At 43.1% G+C, this 15,586-nt stretch overlaps 1 protein-coding gene across 1 annotated transcript in view; it reads left to right on the top strand.

Annotated features, from left to right (window-relative positions):
• Positions 1 to 14,336, top strand: part of GRIN2B (glutamate ionotropic receptor NMDA type subunit 2B) — a 1,340,574-nt gene extending 1,326,238 nt beyond the window's left edge. The window contains exon 11 of the mRNA XM_044086874.1: positions 9,099 to 14,336. Coding sequence (XP_043942809.1) covers positions 9,099 to 10,880 — 1,782 coding nt within the window. The 3' untranslated portion in view covers positions 10,881 to 14,336. The remainder of the gene's footprint in view (positions 1 to 9,098) is intronic.
• Positions 14,337 to 15,586: the final 1,250 nt, after the last annotated feature.

Raw genomic sequence — 15,586 nt, 5'->3', positions numbered from 1 at the left:
ACCAACCCCTCAGAGGTAGGGTCTTTGGGCTTCCAGTTACCCCTCTGTTTCAGAATTTCTAAGATGTGTCCAAAGGAGACATCTTCAGTGGGTGACTGAGGGGAACCCTCCCCATCATCGAAGTCCGTGTGTTCTGTGACAGATTCTTCATGGGAATCTAGGCATTTCCTCTTACATGTCTTCTTCTAGGGCATATCCTCAGTGGGAATATCTGTGGAGGACTTGAAAAGAGGGGCCCTGAGCAGGGGAATCCTGCAGCTTAGGTGCTTGCTGTCCCAGCATGGAGGTTGGTGGCAGCTCTTGGTGAGAGGAAGTCCCAGGATGATACTCTGATGCTGGAATGGCCAGCTGAGAGCCTGCAGAGGCCAATGCCCTCTCCAGAACCTGGAAGGCAGGGCCCCCTGAAGAAGAATGGAAGCCCAGGACCAAGAAGGACAACCTCAGAACCATTGCCCCACCATGCTCCGAGAAGCCTACCCCTGAAGCAGGAGCTGAGGAACAGTTTGCATCAGCTGAAGCTCCGAGAGCCAAGGATGACTCTGAATAAAAAGCTGGAGCCGATCCAAGACTCTCAGATCCGGCAGCAGAGCTATGGCTCAAGAAGTCCATTGGTTCCGATGGAACCATAGAACTCAAGGCAGATCCTGTAACGTAACGGGAAAAGGCTGCTGGCACTGGAGCAGCTGGAACCAGAAGACCTGCATTCGTAAGCTCTAAGCCCTCAGAACGGGTTAGAGGATTAATGTTTGGTGGAATACTGGGACGGAAAACCCCAACTGCAGAAGTGAGTGGGGCATGGGAGACACAGAGGCCACTAGCCACAAAGGAAACCACACACTCACACAAGGGAGAAGAACAGCTACCAACAATGGTAGACCCAAGCTACCAAAAAGAAAAAAAAGGAGGTAGAGAAAGGAAAGTACTACCAACGATGGCAGACTAAGAATACTATCAGGTAAAAGAAAACAGCACACTCACTTGTTTAACAAAGAAAGGTTGGATAGAAACTAGTAAAGACAAGGAGCGACTTACCAGTGATGGAAGAGGAAAACACTGAAGTGTAGGGGGAAAGGGATAAACAGAAAAGTGGGTAGAATGAAATTCAACTACTGAAATATATAAAATTCTAAGTAATAGTACAATAGGAACATTTTTGAATGGAAAATATGAAAAAACTATAAAGACTTTACTTGGCTGTGAGAGAATCTAGTTGATGCATCCTGCAGCAAGAGTGGCAAATGAGATCTGGGGTAATCTGGAGAGGTGTACTGTGGTTAGAGACTCAGCTCAATTGTTTTTGTACTGCACAAGCTGTATAATGGCTGAGCTGCTTCCAAGGATCAGAACCGTACCCCAAAGGTCAAGGATAAATGAAGACTGACAACATCAGCGCATACGTTTCATGTCAGAAAAAGTAAGCACAACTATAACCTAAAAATAAGCAATCTTAGCTGCCAAAACAACCATGACACAGTCAAAATCTATGGAACAAAAGAAGACTAGAAATAAATGCCTGATTTGAAGTCACATGTTCAGAAATCATACTTCAACAACACCTTAAAAAAACTAATAGCATCTGCACAGCAGAATCAAACAGAATGAAAATGGCAGTCATAGAGGGGGAGACCAGATAAGCTAAATTTTCAAACACTGACCTTGAAATTGAATATAACATGGTCAAAAGTGGCTGGGAGAAAAGATGAAGGACAAACACTGAAATCCTTATGAGAAATCTCAAAATTCACCAGAAATTTTGAAAAATAAAAACACTAGGCTGAGGCAGTTTACAGATATTACTGTACTATATGTGTGGCAAAAGAGATCTGGAAAAGAGTCCTTCTGGGTACAGGATTATGGATAAAGGGAGAGAAGTCTCAGAGCCTGGGCAAGTTTTAGGTGCAGAGCTGGACTGAATCCTACCTGTCTTAAATCCTATGTGTAGAAGTAGATGGACTAATCCTGTCTAATCAAACTTGCTGTTGTGAGGTGCATATATATTACCCTTGTAATTACTGAGAGCTGAACTGCCATGTAGGCAATAGCACCATAGGACTGTACTAAAAACCTACAGGCAGTTTTTCAAGTTGTAACACACTTTATGCTGTCACACAAATAACAGAAATGCAGCACAGCAAAGTGTCAAACTTTTAGTTATGTACTCACCATAACTTCAGATGTTTGGGATCCATCTCACCTACATTCTGACTGTTGGGTTCGGAGCCGATCCCTCGGCTCCGACTCGGCACGCTTATGCCAAAGAGCGAAGTCTCTTATTGGCTGAGCTTACTATATCCCAGGATGCACCACCAGTCCCCCAGATCTAGTTTGTCCGCATACATGCACACATGCAAGCACTGCTTATATAACATCGTCAGAAGAAACAAGATAAAAACAGTAGAACTCAAAACCGTTCAATCTCTTCTGATCTCCAAGGCCGGGGGAAGGAGGGTGGGTATTAGGAATGTAGGCGAGATGGATCCCAAACATCTGAAGTTATGGTGAGTACATAACTAAAAGATGTTATGTGATCCTATCTCGCCTACATTCTGACTGTTGGGACAGCGTCCCTAGCACCTGAATCCTGGGTGGCTCACTGGAAAACACTCCTGAGTACCGTGGAACCAAATGATGCTCGCCCTTTAGATGCCACATCCAATTTATAGTGGGAAATGAAAGTGTGCGGATTGGACCAAGTAGCCGCAGCACAAATCTCAGAAATAGCGAGCTTGGAATGAAAGGCTATAGAAGTAGCCATAGCTCTGGTAGAGTGGGCTTTGATAGATGTTGTAAGTTGCTTATTTGAAGAGGAATAAGCCTGAGTTATACAATCTCTAATCCATTTGGAGATAGTAGCTTTTGTGATGGTTTTACCCAATTTATTGTTTGAGAAGGACACAAACAACTGGTCTGATTTACGAATTTGCTGAGTCCTGTCTAGATAGAAGCGCAATTGCCTGTGAACATCCAATTTATGGAGAGTGTATTCTGCTTCATTGGAGAATTTTGGAAAGAAAACTGGTAGCTCTAGAGATTGTTGGAGACAGAGATTAGAACAGACCTTTGGGACAAAAGATGGGTTAGGCCTAAGTGATACTCTATCCTTGTGAAAAATCAAGTACGGTGGTTTGATAGATAGGGCTTGAAGCTCTGAAACTCTTCTTGCAGAGGTAATTGCAACTAAGAAGGCAGTTTTCCAAGACAGATATTTTAACTCACATGTAGCAGCCGGTTCGAAAGGGGAAGATGTTAATGCACGAAGCACCAAATCAAGATCCCACGGAGGCACAGGATGAAAAACTGGGGGTCTTAACAGCCCCGCACCTTTAATGAAAGTTTTGCATAATCTGCTGCTCATCAACGGTGGATCCATGGATTCGTGAAATTTAGAGATAGCTGCCAGTTGGACTTTAATAGTAGATACTGAAGATCCTTGATTAAACAAGGATGTTAAAAATTTCAAAACCTCTGGTATCGGGGCAGTGATAGGGTCTAAGCCCCTGAGTTGAGCCCAGATAGCAAACCTCTTCCACTTACTGAGGTACAATTTCTTAGTGGTGGGTTTGTGGGCTGAAGATAAAATGTGAATAACTTCCGGGTCTAAGGTGTGATTTCTGACTAAGGTCGGAAGTGGAGGAGCCAAGCTGTCAACTTCAAAGTGTGAAGGGACTGGTGTTGTCGTCCCGACTGATGAATTAGCAGATCCGGAGTTAGATCTAAAACCCACGGATCGTCCACGCATGTTTCTTCAGGTAGGAAACCATACCTGACGAGGCCAGTCTTGAGCAATTAGTATCATTGTGGACCCCAATTGAGAAGCTTTCTGTATGACTTTGGGGAGAAGTGGAATCGGAGGAAAGGCATAAAGTAGCCCTGTTGGCCAAGGCTGTGCTAGAGCATCCATAGCTGCTTCCCCCTGATGTGGAGTCAAGGTGAAGAACCTTTTGCACTTTGTATTTTGTGGTGTTGCAAACAGGTCGCAGCACGGCGTCCCCCATCTTCTGAAAACCTGAGCTGCTACTGTTTCGTTCAGGGACCACTCGTGAGGAGAGAGAATTGTCCTGCTTAACCTGTCTGCCAATATATTTGATTTCCCCGGAATGTGGGTCGCTACCAAGAAACGGCTGGTAGCTACAGCCCATTCCCACACCCTCATGGCCTCTCTGCAAAGGGGGTAAGATCTGGTCCCTCCTTGTTTGTTTAGATACCAGACCACCGACATGTTGTCTGTGTGGATGGCGATGATGCCCTGAGGGAGAAACTTGTGTAAGGCCTGTAGGGACAGAAGTACAGCCCTCATCTCCAATACATTGATGTGGAGAAAAGTTTCGTCTGGAAGCCAGGAACCCTGAACTAACCTGCCCAGACAATGCCCCCCCCCACCCTGTCTGGGAGGCATCTGTCGTCAGGGTGACCACTGGAGGGGGAATAACAAAAGGACTTCCTTGATTTAGATTGGATGTCTGAAGCCACCAGCGAAGGTCCCGCTTGCACGTTTCTGTAATCATAATGGAGTGATTGAGGGGAAGATCCTGAAAGGACCATTGAGTCGATAATAGCCACTGAAGAATCCTCATGTGCAATCTTGCCAGAGGAACTAGAAGAACCGTGGCAGACATCGAACCTAAAAGTTGCAGGACCATCCTGGCTGGGGCCTTGGATCTTGAAAGCAGGGCTTGAACTTGGCCTTGTAAAGTTTGGATCCTTTCGGTAGGAAGAAAAACGCGCATCAATTTTGAGTCTATCTCTGCTCCTATGAACCTTATGCGCTGAGAGGGCAGCAAGACAGACTTTGACCAATTGAATGTAATTCCCAGGGTAGCACCCAGGGAAAAGGTGGCTTTGAGGTTGTCCATTAGTAGATGACTGGTGGTGGCAGTCAGGAGCCAGTCGTCCAGATAGGGAAACACTTGGAATCCAAGACTCCTCAGGTGAGCAGTTACTACTGCCAAACATTTGGTGAACACCCTGGGGCTGTGGTGAGACCAAAGGGCAGAGCACAAAATTGGAAATGACTGTCTCCCAGGCTGAAGCGCAGATACTTCCTGGGCCGATGTATCGGTATGTGATAATAGGTGTCCTTGAGATCTATGGAGCACATCCAAACATCCTTCTCCAATAATGGGAGAATGGATTGTAACGTGACCATTCGATATTTGGATTTCGTGACGGATTGGTTTAGTCTGCTGAGATCCAATATTGGTCTCAGGTCCCTTGTCTTTTTTGGCACTAAAAAGAACCTTGAGTAATTTCCGGATTCGATCTGGTCTGTGGGGACCGGTTGGATGACTCCTTTTTCTAGCAGCTTTAACGCTTCTGCGGCTGCAATTTCCCTTTGACTGGGTGGTGGGTCCGGGATTTTTTTGGACGGTGGGGGTGAGTGTGTGAAGGGGATGGTGTAACCTCCGGCAATAATCCGAAGCACCCATCTGTCCTGAGTGATTGACTCCCAGGCTTTTAGGTGCTTGGCAAAACGGCACCCGACTGGCTCCGGAGCAGCACAGCCGGGCAATCCCTCATGAAGTGTGGGAGGCTGAAGAGCCACGAAAGGACTCGCGGTCTCCAGAATTGCGGGGCCCTCTGCCGCCTCTGGGACGGCATCTCCCAGAAAAATTTCCCCGTCCTCTGCCTCTGGAAGGGGAATCTTCCTGCTGTTGATGGAAAAACTTACGTGATTTGCGGAACCACATCTTCCCTCCTCCTTTAGCCTTGGGATAAGGCCGAAAGGGAGTGGAATAACGTGCACCTACGGCAGATAAAGTTTTTCCTTTTTGCTCACAGCGGGTAAGAGTGTCTTTAACCTTAGGTCCAAATAAAGAGGACCCATCAAAGGGAGCGTCGTGAAGGAAGACTTGAAGGTCTCCGCAAAACGACACAACGGAGCCAGGCCTGTCTCCGTGAGCCACGCCTGTGCCTGCCGCTGTACCGACCGCTTCGGCCGCATATGAAATGAGCCTCATGGACAAGTTAGAAATTGAAGCAAGGATAGCCAACTGAGAGCTAACCGACTGGGCTAGCTGCTCAGGTAGGTTACCTGAGAGGGAATCTGACAGCTCCTTGACCAGATCCCTCTGAAGCCTGGTAAAATGTGCCAAATAATTCAGGGACCTTAAAGTAAAGGCCGCTGAAGTCAGGGCGCTTCCCTGCCGGTCCATGCTCCTAGACTCCTTATTAGGAGGATGGACGGACGTTGAAGCCTCTGCCACGTCCTGTTGTGTAGCAGATGCCACCACCATGGCATCTACAGCCACGCCTTTAGTGAGGAACTCCTTCTCGGGTGGGGCAGACAAAAATTTGTTAGGACGAGAAGGGACTGGTTCCACTGTATCTGGATGTTCCAACGCCCTCCGACAAACTAAATCCAGGAGCTCGTCGAAGGGCGGAGACACCCAGGAGGCGGAGGGCTGAGCCCCAAAGGCCTTGAGGAGCACTGACTCATCAGCAGAGGGGGGTTTGGATATCCAGCCGCCTCGTTGTTTGAGGATCTCTAAGATGTCTGCAAATGAGACATCATCCGAGGACGACTTCGGGGACCCCTCCGCATCATCAAGATCAGTGTCCGATGTAATAGACTCGGGGGAGTCCACGTGCTTCCTCTTGCACGATCTCTTCCTTGGGGGTTCCTCTGAAGACAACTCTGAAGAACCCTCAGGAGGAGGGGAACCCCCAATGGGGGTAACCTCAGGCCCAGGGGCTCCGCTGCCTAAGGACAGGGGAACTGCCAAAGACCCAGTCTCCACGCCCAGGGAAGGTGCCGGTAAAGCCGGAGAGATGGCTGAAGAAGACTTGGCCAAGGCACTCCTCATAGCTCTGAAAGCCGGACCCCCAGAATCCTGGGAGTGTCCGGTCCCCGGAGCCATGATAGCAGACGGAAGTCCCGCAGCCGAAGCACCGAGAGGGAGGCTCGGAACCGACAGCATAGGTCCCGAAACATCACCCCCAGGTCCAGCCGAAGAAGTCCGTGTACCAAACTCGGACCCGAAGGCCGGGGTTGGAGTAAGGGTCGGAGCCGACCCTAAGACCTCCACCGGCTCCAACAGCACCTGCTCCGACGGAGCCGAAGCGGTCGGAGGAGGAATGGCAATGACATGGGCATGGGCCATCGGCTCCGAAGCCAACTGGGTCGGAGCGAAACAAATTTTGAAAGACTGGGGACTGGAACAGTCTTTGGAGAACCCTGTCTATGTCCGAATCTGACATCCTCGATGACCTAGAGGATACTGAACGGGTTCGAGATGGCCTCTCCAACGCCCCCAAGGGGCTAGGGGACCGGCTCCGCGGCGACTCGATGCCTATCGGCGCGGAAGGAATACCCACACTAGTTTCCATCGGTGCCGAGGAGGACTTCGGCGCCGAGGAGGAAGTGTCTGAGCGGACAACCTTTGTCGGCTCCGAGACCAGTGGAGCCGACGAAGGTGACCCGCCTCTCGATGCCCCAGCCATCGGCTCCAAAGCCAGAGGAGTTGAGACTGGTGGCATCGAGGCAGACCGTTCCGCCCTCGGCTCCGAAGTCCTTGGAGCCGAAGGAGAAACCTGCCTATGTCTTTTGGCGGTCGGATCCGACGGACTGGTCGGAGCCGACGCCCTTTTCTTTTTAGCGGGAGAAGGAGAGGATGCTAAAGCTTCTTCAAAGGAGGGTTTTACAAGACCTTTTAATATGAGCTTATTTTTCCTCTCTTGGAGGACCCTCGAGGAAAAAGCGTGACACACGCTGCAGGACTCCTGCAAATACTTTGCACCCAAACAATAAACACAGAGAGAGTGGTCATCTGTGATCGACATTTTAAAGTTGCACTTGGTGCACTTTTTAAAGCCTGAAGGCCTAGGTACCTGAGACATTCCGGTGAATTAAAGCCCAAAACACAGTACAAACACTGTAATAGAAAGAAAGAAATTCTCTCTTCTTTGACCTTCTTTATAAGAAAGAGAAACTATCCACAGTATAAAGGATCCGAGATCCCTAACAAAACAGAAGTCACCTACAATCAAAAAGACCGGGAAAGGCCTTTACACACAAGAGGTACTCCTAGTCAACACTCACAACACAAGAAATTTACTAAGTAAACTTCACCAAACTCACTCTAAACACAAGAATAGCTGTTAAAACAGCTTTTGTTGAAGAAAAATAGAATTCCTGACAGAAAAACTAGTGAAATTAATCACTACTTGGCTCAGCCAGCTCGAGACCACGTCTTCACTTGTTAGCGGCAAACGAGATCTGGGGGACTGGTAGTGGTGCATCCTGGGATATAGTAAGCTCAGCCAATAAGAGACTTCGCTCTTTGGCATAAGCGTGCCGAGTCGGAGCCGAGGGATCGGCTCCGAACCCAACAGTCAGAATGTAGTCGAGATAGGATCACATAACATCATTATTTAAGGTTGTTGGTCAACAGCAGGTGCACTGCTTTGGTCCACTATTTGTGGCACCTCAAAGTGTGTGACTGATTTAAAAGCTGTCATATACTTTGCACTCCTATACATGTTTTTTTTTTAATTTGTAGTGCAATAAGCCAACTACAACTCCTGCTGCCATTACAATGGGTCACTGATCATAACCATTTGTAAATATGTTCTTGAATCCATTTCTTAAACGCATTGATTATGATTAGGTTGGCAATAATAATATTCTGTTATTACCAATATTACAAAGTAGGCAGGAATGTTTGTGAACATATATTCTTTCCAAGAGACTACATAAAGTAAATCGAATCTGTGGATTAGAATAAAAAAAATCTGCTACAGACAACACAAAGCAGTAATACTTCATTCAGCTGGCACACACAACTGAAGTAATGTGAGCCTTATCTGGTACTATGAAATAACTCTATAAATTAATATATTAAAGTAGCTCATATTAAGATCATGTAAAAGAGCACTGGTATGATGCATTACTACTCAGCTTTCCAGTACTTAAATGTAGAACACCTTCTTGTTGTCAATTTCAATAATATATTACTAGAATTTCAATAATATATTAATAATCTAGAATGTAAAAAACATATTACTAGAAGGTACCAAATAAAATGTACTATTTGTCTAGAAATGTAAAATAATCTACTTAAAAAATACATCACTGACACATTCTATTTCTTTAATTTCAGGGAATCTACAGCTGCATCCATGGTGTGCCCATTGAAGATCATCAGTCAGCTATGAATTCGCCATCAGCAACAATGAATAACACTCATTCCAACATTCTAAGGCTCCTTCGTACAGCAAAAAACATGGCTAACCTTTCTGGGGTTAATGGTTCACCTCAAAGTGCCCTGGATTTCATTCGTAGGGAGTCATCAGTTTATGATATCTCTGAGCATCGAAGAAGCTTTGCTCACTCAGACTGCAAATCGTATCAACCTGAAGAAAACCTGTTTAGTGATTACATTAGTGAAGTAGAAAGGACATTTGGAAACCTACACTTAAAAGATAATAATGTATACCAAGACCACTTCCATCATCATCATCCTCATAGTATTGGTAGTACCAGCTCTTTAGATGGACTATATGAATGTGAGAACACACCATTTACAACTCAGCCAAGACCACTACCAAGAAAGCCACTAGATATTGGTCTGCCAATGAAACATGGCCAGAGTCAATTCAATGACATTTATGGGAAGTTCTCCTTTAAAAATGACAGGTACGGGCATGATGACTTGATTCGCTCAGATGTCTCAGACATCTCCACCCATACTGTAACATATGGAAACATAGAAGGCAATGCTAAAAGACGGAAACAGTACAAAGACAGTCTAAAGAAAAGGCCAGCCTCTGCTAAGTCACGTAGGGAATTTGATGAAATTGAACTTGCCTACAGAAGGCGCCCTCGTTCACCAGACAGAAAACGTTATTTCCGTGACAAGGAGGGCCTTCGGGATTTTTATCTTGACCAGTTCCGCCCCAAAGAGAATGCTCCTCATTGGGAACATGTAGATCTAACTGATATCTACAAGGAGAAAGGTGATGAATTCAAGCATGATGCTTCACGACAAAACAGGCAACACCATGTTCATGTAGGGGATTTTGGCCCCAATGACCGAAAACATGGGTCTACTGGAGGTCTCTGGGAGAAGAATCTTTCAATGGGGGACTGGGATGAACGCCAAGCTCCAGGTTTCTGCCGCAACTGTCCTTCTAAGCTTCATAACTACACTGGGCAAAACTCTAGCAGGCAGGCCTGCATTAGGTGTGAGGCATGCAAGAAGGCAGGCAATCTGTATGACATCAGTGAGGACAACTCACTACAAGAACTGGACCAACCAACCACTGGTCCTGTTCCAACGTCCTCTGCATCTGTGTCTGGTAACAAATATCCTCAGAGCCCAGCCAATTCCTCTAAATTGAAGAAGAACAGGAATAAGCTGCGAAGGCAACACTCATACGACACCTTTGTAGATCTCCAAAAAGAAGACAACATCACTATGGCTCCTCGAAGTGTAAGCTTAAAGGACAAAGATCGTTTTTTAGAAGGCAGCCCCTATGCCCATATATTTGAAGTAAAAGCTGACCCTGTCTTCAGCAACAAACCATCCTTAGCCGATCACAATCCCAGTGGATACATGTTGAGCAAGTCCCTATATCCTGATCGGGTCACTCAAAACCCTTTTATTCCAACATTCGGAGATGACCAGTGTTTACTGCATGGAAGCAAATCTTATTTCTTCAAGCAGCCAGGTGGCTTGAAAGGAAGAACAGATTTTCGCTCTATGAACAAGTCTGCCTCAGCTCTACATGGTGCCCTTCCTGGCCGTTTTCAGAAGGACGTTTGTATAGGGAATCAGTCTAATCCCTGCATACCAAACAATAAGAACCACCCAAGGGTGTTCAATGGCTCCAGTAATGGACATGTGTATGAGAAACTCTCCAGTATTGAATCAGATGTCTGAGGCTAGGCAACTAGCCAGTGGCTACTTGGACAGCATACTGGAGCTCCAAGTTATAGCCAGTTACCTGGGACATGAACTTGGGGTAAACATAGCTGGAGAATTTTATAGAATTGAAACCATGCCTGAATATCAGCATTCTTAAAATATTAATAATAGTTACAATAATACTTGTTTTCTTTGGAAAGGGCCAATTTTTAGGAGCTTAAGATTTGCCAGAGGGCTTTTTATTTGCTAGGTGCATGGGGGGAAATGTGATATTTTTGTCTGCTCTGACAGTTCTGTACAACAGCTGTCAGCAAAAATCAGGTGTCTAATGAATCTGTGATATTCAGATTCAAATAACTCCCCTTCACCTCCTCTTCATCTCCCCCTCTTGATGAGGAAGGTAACAGTGAGAGACCAGCAGATGTTAATACGATAGCCCTAAAGATAAGGAAAACCCCTGTAAACTTGATTTATAATTTAGTGTTCATAGCTTTTGTTGTCCAAGCTGTTTTTAAGGACTGCTGAGGCAGTGGATTTATTTTGTTAAATTAAATGATGTAGACAGGAGTTTCATTGCTAGCCCTTTCCCTACTATGAAGTAAAATAAATAAAGAGCCAGGATCCGTCTTGCTTGATTGCTCAGTCTAGCTATGGATCTGAAGGGGGTGTTGCAGGCCCCAAGCAATTGGACTAGTTAATCGTTGCTTTGGTATCTTGGACATAAGGAGTTCCCTTAGGTTTGAGATTTTTAGACTTCTTGCAGCGTTGGGGAAATATGTAGACCCCAGCCAGCTTATCTGTTTGATTACTGTGCTAACTGAAAAGGAAGCAGGCCTCATAAACCTGACTTTTTTCAGTTTCCAGTATCTGTGGAAATTTTGTAGGTCTATTATGAGATGACCCACTGAAGTGTCAGGGCCTGAAACAAGTGGATATCCACTACCCCTGCCCACGGCTGGCACCGCAGGGTTGCTCCGTCTTTTACTTAGTAGACCTTTTATGTATTCAAATTATTGGAAGGACTTTTAAAGGGAAAAACAATGTATTTAGCTTTTATTTGTTACAATCAGTTTGTTCAGTGTTGCCTTTACATTTGAATGTATTGCTGATACAAATCAACTCTGAGAGAAAATGTAAAAAAATACGTCTTTTTTTTAATACTTACACACTGTTCATTGCTTTATGAATAATGAGGTTCTTTATAACTGTGCATGGTTTTTATTTGGAAAATCTCATTTATGTTTTAAATTAGATATTTAGAAAACGGGAAAAGAGAATGGAGTTTCTGGAGATAGCAGCCCACAGCCTAATGCTAGTACAACATGTCCCTTTTTTTACATTTGTGCAGGCACTGAGGAGAAGAGAACTGCCTGTTTCCCAGGCAACCAGTCATTAAACCATATGTGTTGAACAAGAAACAGCCTTAATTAGGACAGGAAGCCTGAAATTCAGAGTAAAGAAATGTTAGACATTTCTAACACATCTTTTTGTAAGACAAGCCACAGGACAAGTCAAGAAGGGTCACTGAGGGACTGGTCATATACCTCCTAAAGATGTGATTAATTTTAAATTTTTTATTTGTGTATTTATTACTACAGTTATTCATTCACTGAGTCATTCCTTAATTGAGTAAAAGACTATTTCACTGATCTGATTTTCTGCCCTAACACCCCAATGTGATCCAAAAAGAAGGAATTTTCTTATGGCATTAATATAATTGTATAAACAAGTACTGTAGCCACATTCTGTTGTTTCTGAATAATATACCCACAAGTACTTTGATCATAAACAAAGTTACACTTAGAGGTTCCCCAAATTCCTAACAAGAAAAACACGGTAATGTGAGCATCTGTTTTACAATAATTTGTCATTTTATTTGAAATGAAGCAAAAAGACAAAAACACATACACACATTTTGACCATCTGCAGTCTTAGAAGGACTGGTTCACTTGTCTGGCTAAAAAAATAAATAACATCTGAAGTCAACGATCGTTGTTGTTCTTACAACAGCTAACTAGTAATCAGTGTTTTTAATTTACATATTTCCTTGATTTGGCACATTCTGAAAAAGTTGACCATTTATGCAAAAGATGATGCCTGCCCCAACTGCTTTATTAAAAATGCAATGGAACCAACACATTAACCTGGTTGCGTTAGATTTGATGCAGTTCTGATGCTGTGTTTATTTAGTGTGCTTCATCTTACAGCAGAAAGAAATGTACACACAGTTTTATGTCATGAAAACTACCCTTAAAAATTAGGTAAAATGGGATTAGAACATGTAAGTGATTACAATGCAGGTAACATGTATCAGTCTTACAGTCAATAAGTGATCTGTACAAAATTTGTAATATGTTACTGCTTAATGATAAAATACTTGTATTAAAACATTATGAAAAGTAATAACACAACTTCAGTAAACTTTCTAGTGCATGTTTGAATGAGAAACATGTTATAACACAACTGTTGTCTCTTTCATAATAAGAAATAATGCTTCACTGGGTCTAAAACTGAAACCCATTTGCCACACCATCATCTAATCAGTGCCATGCTGCTCTGCACAATAGTGAAGAAGATGTCCATGTTACAGAAAGCTACATTAAACTTGTTAGCAGGTTCAGCTTTTCTTTAATATGGACTGTACAAAATGGGCTGTGGTTATACATAAGGTTTTCACAGCAATTAAAAGAAAGTTTAGGTGAACCCCATGTACACAGTTATCACTTTTTCTTATTAATTTTCAGTTTATACATTTTCTATGATGATGGTAACTTAAAGGCAAAAACAAATTTGACTTTATATTAGACATGCTCACTGATATTATATGAATGTCATTTCTCTTCTAATTAACATGAATAAGGTACCCAGGCAAAATAATTACTTTCTAAAGTTGACTGGACAGTATTCAGTGAGGCAGCAAATCACGACGATACCCATTACTGTGGTACAATGATACACTTACAAGACAATGAAAGGTACATTTCATTCTTGATGGTACTGTTACAATCAGAGAAGCATGCACCCAGCAATGCATTTTAAAAAATTCTAATTGTTTTTCCCCTAATGAGCTAAATGAAAGTTCCACACTTCTTAAGGGTGATGTACCAAAATATCATACAGTCAAATATCTGAAAAATTACTGGCACTGTCTTTTTTACAAGTTTCATAATAATGCATAACAGCCAGACATACCAGTGTATACCATGTAGAAAAGAAGTAGAGAACATACTCTTTATGAAGGCTAGTTGTTCAGCAACCAAGATAAGTTAGAGTTGGTGTAATGGTTTAAAGCAACATCCATAATTTCAGGTAAACATGAGAACAGCAGTATCACATTTTTATTTTCTCTAGGTCTTGTCTTAAGAGGAAAGGAAACATATCTACCCTTCTAGCTATTGCTGTTAAATAAAGTAACGAAGATCAACAACCTAAGGACAAAATTCTGAAAAATAAATAAAATCTTCCAACCTAGACTAAACTTCTTTTTATTTAAGCAAACAAAAAAAAAACACTCTAGGCATGCCTGGCATAGTAATATTTGATATGCCACCTTTCTTGGTGTTGTACCAGTGACGTGCAAAAAAGTGCCTTAAAACAGTCATAAAATGAATCACGTTAGGGGGGGTTTGCATTGTTAATGGACTTTTCCAAAACCTGGTAAGCCTTTATTGACATATTGGTTTAGCACTTCTGAGAACTTATTTCATAATTCAGATTAGTAATGTTATGAACATAGAGGAAAAAGTAAACGAATGTTCAGGTAATAATAGAATCATTAAATAACTATATGAAAACTATCCAGACTGCCTGTCTCAGTAAGACTTCACCATGTGAAAAAAAGCACATCCTTGCTAAGCTATCTGTAGAAAAAAAAACAATATTGTAAATTCCATCATATAGCTTGCTATTACTGGATCAGCCAGCACAAAATATACTGATCCCAACAAACTCAATATTTTTTTCATGAGGAGGCTATTTTAATGACAGCGTCAAGGCTGCATTCCAACATATGCAGACTACTGAATGAGGCACAAATTCCACTTCATATAATAGATGTGTTTTATTAGACATCTGTTGACCTGTCTGGTGATGGAGATCATGGCAGTTTGTTTTGTTTTGGGAACAGTAAACTGATTTCATGGAGTAAGCCATAAAACAGAATTACTGAGGCTGTATGACAAGAAAGGATTGAAGCAATGGGGAGAATAAAAGAAAAAGGAAGAGGAGCATGGGAAATAGAGGGGGGAATAAGTAAGGCAGGAAGGAATTAAGGAAGGAAAGAAAAAAGAGAAAGGCTGCATGAGAGAGAGAATGAGAGAGTCAATGATTAAGACATAGAACAAACATGGCAATTGCATAAAACAGCATAAGTAACCTTGCCATCCAGTAACATTTTTAGGCAAATATTTGTTTTTAAATGCACACATGCAAATCTATTTTTGAATCATTATTAGATGTCAATGATATGGCTAATGCTGTGACACTGTTTTAATGAAGTATCATTATAAACTAATCCTTACAAATATTATCAGTCAAATCTACTTGAATCATAGAAGTAATGTAATATCAGCTCTCATTTGAGACCTGAAGCCAAGACCTTTAGCATACTCTCTTGGCATGTCTTCCACTAGACATAGAAGAGCCTCTGATCCAACAGGTGTTGAGTTTTCCAATAACGTCCTTATGATTTTGGCTAGGAAATCCTCAGCAAGGAGCTTAAA

The sequence above is a fragment of the Protopterus annectens genome, chromosome 1.part1, assembly GCF_019279795.1.
Source record: "Protopterus annectens isolate FY-2018-M chromosome 1.part1, PAN1.0, whole genome shotgun sequence".
Classification (NCBI taxonomy): Eukaryota; Metazoa; Chordata; order Ceratodontiformes; family Protopteridae; genus Protopterus; species Protopterus annectens.
The sequence above is the reverse complement of the archived record's forward strand: the minus strand, read 5'-3'. Positions and strand labels throughout refer to the sequence as shown.